Source organism: Ceratosolen solmsi, unplaced genomic scaffold (genome assembly GCF_000503995.2).
Source record: "Ceratosolen solmsi marchali unplaced genomic scaffold, CerSol_1.0 scaffold6, whole genome shotgun sequence".
NCBI classification, from domain to species: domain Eukaryota; kingdom Metazoa; phylum Arthropoda; class Insecta; order Hymenoptera; family Agaonidae; genus Ceratosolen; species Ceratosolen solmsi.
Window position 1 is genome coordinate 8082156 of NW_011948414.1, and position 11456 is coordinate 8093611.

An 11456-nucleotide genomic window follows, 5' to 3' on the forward strand; every position below is an offset into this window, starting at 1 on the left:
TGTATGCGTGCCTACGTGCGTATGCCTTTATATAGATATCTATATATCTATATATATATATATTTATGTCTTTGTATTGGCGTTCCGTTTAAAATGTGTGTGTGTATCTGCGTATATTTATATGTATGTATTGTTCGATATAATTATATATACATGTACGTGTGCGTGTAAGATTTTATAAATTTTTTTCTTTTTTTTTTTTTTTTACAAATAGGGGTAGTTTATGTACACACGCGCGCACACCACACCGACAACAGAATGAACCTTTGCGCTCCTCAGCGCGAAATCAACTGACGAACAAACCTTGGATTCTGGACTTGAAGCTTGACTTTAGCGTAAAGCACCGTCACATTACCTGCCAACTCTACTTTGACCTAAAAAATGGCGGTAACGTGGTTTTGCTTTGATTGGACAATATTTTTGTCCAACATCGAGAGATGCATTTAAAGATGATAATACCGGATGGGTGCACGCACTCGTGTCCCAATTTACGAATCGTTACTTTTAACATTCGAATTCCCCGATAAGCCGGCTAATTTCTTCTTCTTTTACCAGCATTGACGTTTAGAATGCGGCGCGCATCGACAACGAGAGTGACAAGATGCGCAATTCGTTCTCTCTTCACTGATTTCCGATAGATTAAGGCTACGCTACGGCATAAAATTTACATCGGACACTCGTTGCGTTTATCATGCACACTGCCTTCTTTGCACATTTATTTGTTAGTTTTTATTAGAATGTGCGTGCGTGGGTGTGGCATCGCCAAGTGAATAGAAGCTGCTACGCCTCGACATATTTGATATTCAAATGTCAAATTTGAGGCATTTAACTTTTTCGTACGAGAGAGTCGAGTGATTAAACTTTCTGCTTCTTTCACTTTTTCACTCCTCGTCATTTTATCAATAATACAATAATAATAATACGTCGTAGATAATTGCGACAGCACTATATAATTGAGGCACAATTTGCATTTAGAAATTAAAAATATCGATTCAGCGCTACTTGTGCAATACAACTTTGTAACGATGCGAGCAAAGCAGAATTAATAAGACTAATTTCGGTTCACCAATTTCATAAATCCTCATGAGATTTTGTCTAATCGTTGCAATATGCGATAGACACGGTTGAATAGTAATAACCATATGCTTTCTATGTATTGCTATTGCTATTGCTATGCAATGCTACCAATAAAGGCGCCTTGCAATACTTTCAATAAAAGAAGCTTCGCCGATCTGTCAAAAAGTCATTTCCATTTCCTGTCAAATGAATGTCAAAATCATAATTGATAAGATAGATTGTATGTTCATAGCGTAGCCTCACGAGTGGCCGGCAGAGGGCGGGTAATGCATTGCCAAGTAATTTTGCGCTTACGTTTCGAAGAAAAATGAAATATGCCTCTTGTTAAATTCATTTCTATCCTTAATTACGGATTAAAGACGCGTCTCTAAGGCGACGATATATTATTATATTCTATAGACAACGTTATATCGTTTATACCGATATTCGATATCTCATCAATGACAGTTAAACAAGGTTTTTTTCTAAAATACATATATATATATATATATATATATATAAAGAAATGAAAAATGAAATGAATTAATTGATTGATTTGTATGCGAAAATGAGAAAATTACAAATAAACGGCCTAATTGTTTCAAGCATTCAAGACAACAGTCGAATTGTCACATTGATTAACACTTATAAAGAAATTGATGTTTCAAATAAAAAAAAAAAGAAAAAAAAAAGAAGAAGAAAAAAACGAAAAAAAAAAATGGGTCGGGAGTTTATTTATAATTATAATTTATTATGCATATGCTCGACTATTACAAATTCCGACATAATCGAAAGTTGCAACATTATACAAATTTGTCACATTAAATCCTATAAACAGACATATTATTAATTTCGCGCTATTAGCAATTTGGATAATTTGTATTTTGATAAATTTGAAGAAACTCATCATCACGAAACACATCCTCCTTTCTTGATCCTCGACTAATCACGGTCAATCACTGTGAATAATTTCCGTCGAAATTAATTATATCCTTTAAATACAGCTAATAAAGTATAAGAAAAACTTGATTCGCTTGGAAATTACAATAATGAATTTGCACAACAATGCCTTTTCTGACATTTTCTTGCATTTGTTAATCAATATCGATAATTTTCATAAACGAGTGCAATTTTATTCATAAATTTGCTGCGTTAATTATTATTATCCATCTATTAATATGCATTTGCATATATATATATATATATATATATATATATATATCATGTCATACGCATTTATGTATAATTAATATTATTAACGGTGCCAGCAATCATAATTCATTATGAATATCCGAAACAAGCGCAATAAAATGTGTAATTCCAAGTGCATTTAAATATAATAAGCCGTTGGTTCTTCGTTCGTCCTTGCATCGAGATACCGAGGTGTAGCTCTGCTTTATATGGGACTCGCTTATATCAGGATATCAGAAGTCGATAGCAACTCTTCCTCCAAATCTATTTACATATGCCTGAGAATCCAATCCAGGCATACCGGTTATGAATTTCCATGACTACAGCAGTATCCGCCCACTTCTCATTTGCACTGCAGAACGTACGTTGCAATGGGAATATAAGAGGATAAGAGTTGCAAGAAGTACCATTTGCATGAAGATTATTATTCGCACTCGTTGGAAGAAAGATGCCTTTGACCTATCGACGGGTTCTTTTTATTTTTTTTTATGTCAAATTTCAGGATGCTGCTTTAATTAATCGTCCCTTCAATTTTCCTATTAATACGAAATACTCTTCGCTGCGATTGGAATCGCGTTCGGTATTTATATACACTTTGTGTAAGAAATAATTTTTTTACGTATTTTAAGAATCAAAGCTAATGTGATGGTCCGTAATGCTAAGATCGCTGGTAAATACGTGTGCATTATGTCCTATTCGAAGGATAAAACATCTTAGGGGCTATTAAAACAATTAAAACACACAAAAGAAAACAAATATAATTGTAAATGAAATCATTTTTAAATAATGTTTTGATTAAAGACAAAAAAAAATTAAAAAAAAAAAAAAAAAAAAAAAAAAAAAAAAAAAAAAAAAAAAAGAAAAAAGAAAAAAAGATAAAAAAAGAAGAAATACCGAAAAATACCGAAAATGGAAAGTTGTTTTTAAGTTGTTGCAAATCTTAAGTCCATTTACATTAAAAATTGCAATATATCCGTTTCTTCTCTTATACATTTCTTCCTTAAACACAACGGCGTCACGAATTGTCTTTAGATTAATTTTTTTTTTTTTTTTTTTTTTTTTTTTTTTTATTGCAAATTATCGTAAATGTGGTATACGCGAATTGAAATATACCGTTTTATTAAAATTTCACGTAAAAAATGAGCATAGTTGAAACATTTAGCGAAAGCATTGAAATTGAATTACCGTTGAACAGGATTTCAGGGAGGATACTACTACTCGCAAGTATTTAAAATATACTGATTTTTTGATTATGTTGACATAAAAGTAAATAAAGTACATTATACAAGGGGAATTAAAGATCTTTGAAGGTATATTTCTCAATAGTGATTAGATATTTTAATATGGGACCCTATGGGCATATATGTTTTATATTTAGTTTTTCATATCTAATGGAAAATCCAAAGCATTTCAATATCTATGGAGAAAATTTTTTCTTATAATTAAATAATTGAATTTCAAAAGTAAAGCTTTTCCAAAGCTTTTCAGCTCATCGATAAGGATAAATTTGTAAATGTGTATTTCCAATCGATTTATTATTATTACTATTATTATTGTTGTTGTTGTTGTTGTTATTATTTTGGAACAAAAATTTGCATTTAAAGGTTTTAAAAATTCTTATGTACGTAGTGATTTATCCTAAGGTTGATTTTAGTTGGAAAAATAACAAGTCTTTATGCACATTACAGATTAAATATATAGTTTTTCGGCAATTTTAGAGTAGCGTAATCGCATAATGGATTTGCCGTTTGAGAAATACCTCCCATAATAGTTTAACACAAATTGAAAATTTCAACATTAATACTTATATAATAATCGCGTTAGTTTTTAATTATAAAACAATAATTTTGATAAAACAATGTTTTATTTGAAAATTATAATTTTACCTTCAAAATGCCTTTTTTTTCCCCAAATAAGATTTTATCTTATCGGATGAAAAATCATCGTTTCAAACCGAAGTCTCTATTTTGTAAGAAGAAAAATTTCTTTCCCGAAAGCAGATATTTATCGTATAAAACGAAAAGTTCCTTTTTTTAATAATTAGTTGAATAATTAGTTGGAAAATATTCTCATTAAAATGCATATTAACAATTTTTCTTCTAAAAATTGTCTACACAATTAATTATATTCATTAGGCATATTTTTTTTTATCGTTAATTGAAATATTATTATAAGAAATCGGCTTGTCCAAATAATAATCATTATTTAACCTGTTACATGTGTAAATCTAAAATACGTAAAAAGTCTAAAAATTAATTTAAACATGCACTTTATCGTAAAAATAGATTTTATTCAAAATCATTTCTAATTTCGTCAGCAGCCATGTTTAATGTGTCATTCCTAAGATGTACCAATCACATTGTCGTGAAAATATATTTAAAATGACTGTTTTGATAAAGCCTAGGCCAATTAAAATAATGTTTCTTAATTATTATTATTATTAACTATTTATACACCTATAATTAACAATATCCTGAGTATAGTTTTACCAGTATTTAATAGCAGCACTAAATGAACGAGGATCAATTTTTAAATAAATAAGTAACAAATATGAGTAATTGCAAATCTATAATAGGACTGTAGGTTGAGCGACAAAGAATCTTATAAATCTTAAAAATTTTACGAATGCTTTATATAAATTTTTATAAATACTTTAAATAACGTAATTTGGTTAAAGATGATTTACGAAGGATCTATGGGGAGCTGATAAGAATTTTATCGACGATACTTATACAATGGCAATGAGCAATTAAGAAATGAAGAAAGAAAATTAAAAAGTTTGTGTTGTGAAATTGTTGTGCAAATATTGCGAGAGAGGCAATAATTAATTGGGCATCGGAGTTTTAAAATTATAACATTAAGAGAGCAAATTCGGACCGAGTCCAAGCGTAATTCGACACACAAGTATCGAGGACTTTTTTGCTCATTAATGGTATCGCGCGACAAAAATATAATGTATCTCGCGCTCTATCGGCGAAGAAACTCTTCCACACGGATAATGAAAGTTTCATGTGGCAAAATCCTCCGCGCGCCTTCAAAATCTTAACTCCCGTGATTTGCGTGAGCCTACGTATCGCCTTACTCACTCACTCACTCGTGATCACCACCTTAAATATCACGCCCCTCAGCTCTTAATAATGTCAAAGAGGCAGTCATTTATAGAGGAAGGGATTGTGTGTGTGTGTGTGTGTGTGTGTGTTTGCACGTGCGCGCGTGCGTACGTGAATAAGTACGTGTAGTAACGTACGATATTGTGTGCCAGCGATGGATGGATAGAGAGAGAGAGAGAGAGAGAGAGAGAGAGAGAGAGAGCATGCAAACTAGAACGCGCTGGCTGCACACACGCATTTGACACATGAACAGTACGTATATGTCATGTACGCATGCCTAAGGAACAACAGTCCCGCGACCCCATACGATTAGTGCGATTGACAGACAGGACAGGACGAGGGCGGCAACGGCAACGACAACGCGATTCGAACGTAAACAAATGCGATTATCGAGCGCGAATTCGCTCTTAACTCGTGATCCATCGACACGATTGATCCGAGCGCGAATTATCGCTGAGTGCGTCCCGTGCCCGATCGCACGATATTATCGTGCAGTGTAATTGCGCAACAACAAAGCCATCGTCGAGGAGTGGGCGAGCACATTTTTCCTGCGCGTCAACCAGAAGCGTCAGCTAGGCAAACGTCGACTAATCGCTGGAGGAGAAACTGTCAGTTAGAGAAATGGTCAGTTTTATTTATTAAGCGCACTTTGCGACTAGCGAATTCATCCCTAACCTCGTCCATGCATCTCTGTTTTTCACATACACAGAGGCACGCGCGCGCGCATACGTCATGACACAACACAACACAACAGACGTTTCCACTCTGTCAATTTACTCGGTACTGTTATATTATTTTAACCAAGTTATTTGCCAAGTGCTATTTTTATTCATCGTAATTGTTTTGTTGTTGTTGATAAGATTGAGATAATGAGAAAATTTATTATCCGAGTTTATTATCGACGTGTTATTATGCGCAATTGTGTTCATTAGCTATTAACGTAACCTTAGTTTGGACATTACATTACCTGCAAACAGATTTGATAAAGTCAATGCCAAGTACAATAGGCCCATAATTATATTTATCCAATGACTTGATTTATACATAATACACGAATTCCTTTTAAAATTTGGTTGTTGATGTAATATTATTCTCAGAAAATTCCATCATGATTTCATAAGTATGTGAAAGCATGAAATACGAATGAATAAATAAAACATAGATATGTAATATTTATTTAAAAATGTAAAATCTTCATAGAAATATCTAATTATTAAAATAGTAATGATTTTGTTTAATTAATTGTTCATATCAAGCTTGTAAATAGAATTGTAGAAAATCTTTGATAAATAAGCTAAGTGGTATAATGATAAAGTTTTATTTATTTATTTTTTCGTTTATCTATTTTTAGTATTTATGTTCCATAAGAAGAATACAAGATAAAATACAAAATTTTGTTCAATGTGGTTTTATTTCTGTTATCGCTTTTGTGGATTTATGACTTTAGATAATATAATAAAATTATTATATTCTAAATATGTAATACCGTTAGAGTATATTGTTATTGGGAAAATTATTTTACTGTTAAAAATATAATTTTTATCTTTAATCTCAATTTTTATATCAATAAAGATAAAAATTACTAGATAATTGTAATTGAATTTGAAATTAAAATTTATTTTGGCATGTTAAAATTTGTTTTAAATAAATATCTAAAATAACAGAATAAATATGTGCATTTGTTGTAAGGATTATTTGTAAAATTAAATTCTTCTTAAAGTTAAGGTCTTCTTAAATTTTATGAATTTGATCACAAGTGTTTTGTGATTTTTGAATATTTATTAAGATATTCGACAATATAATATCATTTGATTACCAATAGGCTTTAATAGTTTATGAAAATATAGATTTTTTTTTCTTATTTACAGAGAATATTGTAATTACTGAAGAATATAATATTACCATCATATATATATATATATATATATATATATATATATATATATATATATATATATATATATAGTATAGATAATAAGAGATATATAAATATATATATATATATATATATATATATATATATATATATATATATATATGAATAGTATTGATAATAAGTGAAATATAATGTATTTCTTGAAATGATATTCATGTTATTAAAAATCCAAAAATAAAAAAAGGATAAGAAGAATAAGCAAAGATATAATTTATCTTAATCTATTTTTCTCAATAATAATTTAATTTAATAAACCTTTACCTTCTTAATTTTTAATTTACTTGCCAAATTTATAATAATAATCGAACAATAATTTACTTATAATAATTATTTATCTTAGGATGATGATGATCAGTATCAGTCTGGTTACGATGTGGGCTCCTTTCCAAAAGATTTTGGGTATACGCCATTTGATGGTGATGGCGATGGTTCTGCGGGTCCCATGACAGGAGATCAAAAGCCTAGAATATTGTTAATGGGTCTAAGACGGTACGTAGACATAAAATATAAAATATTATATAGTTAGTTCGATTTATGATAGTATAGTTGAAGTGTAGAAACTTGATCGAGAAAGTATCAATCTTAGAATTAAATGTCATTTGGATAAGAATTAAAATTTTCGTTATTTCTCATATAACTAGAAGTGGGAAATCATCGATACAAAAGGTGGTCTTTCACAAAATGTCACCAAACGAAACACTTTTTTTGGAAAGTACAAACAAAATTATTAAGGATGACATATGTAATTCAAGTTTTGTACAATTTCAAATTTGGGATTTCCCTGGGCAGATAGACTTCTTTGATCCCACATTTGACAGTGACATGATTTTTGGTGGCTGCGGTGCCTTGGTTTTTGTTATCGACGCACAAGATGATTACATGGAGGCTCTCAATAAACTGCATTTGACAGTTACAAAAGCATATAAAGTTAATCAAGCTATAAAATTTGAAGTTTTTATACATAAAGTCGATGGATTATCAGATGATTACAAAATGGAAACACAAAGAGACATACATACTCGAGCGAATGATGATTTGATTGACTCTGGTATGTAAAATTTTAAAAGGTCGATAAATAACCACATTTATCATTAACGAAGCATTAGATTTAATGATTTGTTAATACAGACAAAGAAATTTGTTAATATGACAATTAATGAAATATTAATGCCATGGATTATACGCACAATAAATATATATATATATATATATATATATATATATATATTTATTGTGCGTATAATCCATGGCATTAATATTTCATTAATTGTCAGGCACGGTAAATCTCTGTATAAATACTTTGTGATGCAAAAATTTTATTCACGCAAAATACTATTATTATTATTGTTATTAAATTAATTGTAATTGTAATTATTCCTAATACACGTATTTTCAAGGTTGCGATCAAATACATTTGAGCTTTCACTTGACATCGATTTACGATCACAGTATATTCGAAGCATTTAGTAAAGTTGTACAAAAGTTAATACCCCAGTTACCGACCTTGGAAAATTTACTGAATATACTTATCTCTGTAAGTTCAATATCACTTCATTCATTTAAATTAATTTAAAATTATACAATCAACATAATGTTATCTTGTATTAATTTTTCCCAGAACTCGGCAATAGAGAAGGCCTTTCTTTTCGACGTTGTTTCAAAAATATATATTGCGACCGACAGTTCGCCTGTTGATATGCAAAGTTATGAACTTTGCTGTGATATGATTGATGTCGTAATCGACGTCTCATGTATATACGGGTAAGCGATTCCTTTTACTCAATTTGAGATTATTCTTATCGAATCTATGTTGAATTGGTAGTAAGAAAGTAAGAAAAAATTCGTCAAGTGATAAATGTCATTTCTTAAATTAATTACTTATTATTTGGCAAGCGTAAAAACTTTTTACTCAACGATCTTATATCCACTTTTTGTTATTTATTTGTAATAATTTTGCCATTTACTTTTACGCTGTTGGTAAAATGAAAAAATTTATCACAATTTAAGGATAAACAAATATTGTTTTTATTTAACATGAATTTGATTGTGATGTGTGTGTGCTTTTTTTTTCAGATTACGAGAAGAGGTAGAAGCAGCAGCATTCGATAGCCAAAGTTCGAGTTTAATTAAATTGAATAATGGAACAATTTTGTATTTAAGAGAAGTAAACAAATTCCTTGCTCTTGTCTGCATTTTAAGAGAGGATAATTTTGATAGGCAAGGTAAATCCAAGCATCTATCATCTGCATTAAAAGCTAAACTTTTAATAAGAGCTCAACTTTGTTTCGTATTTTGTAAAATGTTCCTTTCATAAAGTAGAATTGAAAAGCCGATATTTCATAATTAGTCGAAATAACGACTGCGGCATATTATTCGATAATTTTCCAAATATGCAACGCTCATGAACGTTGAAACAACAATAAGTCATTATAAATGAATAAGAGTAAATTTTTATTTCTTGTTTATTATTAGAATGTTAATGTCTGTCGGACGCACTCTCTGTCACCCATTGTCGATTTCGTAAATCATGCAGTTTCCAATAAGACCCATTAGTTAAACAGACATAATAATTATAAATCCTCGCGTTAAAGTAAGCAAAGCAGCATTAAAACTCTCGTAAAACGCCAGACTTTCTTATTTGTTTTTAGGTGTGATCGACTACAATTTTCTGTGCTTCCGCAATGCGATTCAACAGGTCTTCGAGCTACGTAACAAAGCCCTGGCTGCGGCGACGAGCAACAGCACAAACCCGGGCATTAGCACCAACAACCACTCGGCCTCACCCGTGAGCAACAGCCTCGTGGATAAGGGACCGGGGAGTGTGAGTGTGAGCGCGAGCGCAGCGCAGTCCCTGATAACGACGCAGGCGGTCGCTGGCCCTAGTGGCACCCTCGCCCAGAACGGGACGATTGTACTAGCGCAAAGCTAACCTAATGTAGGCTGCGATAGTGCTATTGAGCTCGCCAAGCATAATTTTTTAGGTAGAGAGACGTTTTGAGAAACGCGGGCATGATAAACTGGTTTTTTGTATCAGTTTTGCATCGAGAAGTGGCGCGAAATACAATGAGGCAAGTGTGACGACTTCAACGGTCAAGTGAATATTATACTTTTGGGAAATTGTTTGGAGTTTGTGTTAAGCTCGGCCGAAAGCACTGTAAAATTGTGCGATAATGCCGTTCATTTACGAGGATAGATTATTTTCAATTGATAGCTCACTCTGTAATAGCTGATAATTCAACGTGTGGGAGTGTGTGGGCGCGCGCCTCTTTGTGTGCGTGTATGTGTGCGTGCATTTTTTTTATTTATAAAAATTCAGGGTTACTTTGTAGTAGTTTCGTTGTTGATGTTGGTCGAATTACAATCGATTTTATCACTAATTATATTATAAATTTGATTTTTTTTTCTTCATAATTGTAATTTTTGCTCATGTACATAAGTGAAATATAAAAGCTCAAATACTTCCAAAGTAAAATAAATTTCGATAATCATAATTACGATAGTGATTAAAGAATCGTAAAAAACTTGTACATATCAGAATCAATCATATTTCTGTGTAGCATTGCTTAAGTTAGCGAAAACAAAATTTTGCGACCCATTTTATAAATCTAAGACTCGAAAATGATCAATTATTATCGATATAAGGTTTCGCGATTTACCATGGATCCATCATTTCAAAAGAGCTATATATATATATATATATAAATGATTAAAATCATTAAGTTACTTTTTAGAACATTTTTCAGTTATAATTCAACTGCGTATTACATGTGAGAATAAAGCCCGTTCAGCACATTGTTAAAATATTTTTGTCCTAAAGATATATAAAGTATAATAATAAATGCGATGTGTATCATATATATATATATATATATATATATATATATATATATGATACACACACTATATATGTATAGGAATACTAATTGCAATGGCAAAAGTTGTAACTAATATGAAATTTGAAAGAATTGTATATACGGTAATATAGTGTGTCGTGCTGCCATATATTTTAAAATATGTTCTTCGCTACTTTTTGCTTCACAAATCGTTCTTGTTCTTTTGAAATTTCGATTCTCTAATCATCTTGGATAAAATTTTATTCACAATTGACGAAGGGAAATTAAATTTATTTTGCAATTCTCTTCGACCAATCCAACGTAAATGTG

At 30.8% G+C, this 11456-nt stretch overlaps 1 protein-coding gene across 1 annotated transcript; it reads left to right on the forward strand.

The window, feature by feature from the left end:
• Window positions 1-5576: 5576 nt before the first annotated feature.
• Window positions 5577-10222, forward strand: RagC-D (Ras-related GTP binding C/D). The gene is made up of 7 exons (XM_011507407.1): window positions 5577-5981; window positions 7634-7782; window positions 7935-8341; window positions 8691-8827; window positions 8912-9054; window positions 9367-9515; window positions 9942-10222. Exons 1-7 carry the CDS (start codon window positions 5979-5981, stop codon window positions 10220-10222), a joined length of 1269 nt encoding a protein of 422 aa, XP_011505709.1. The 5' UTR covers window positions 5577-5978.
• Window positions 10223-11456: the final 1234 nt, after the last annotated feature.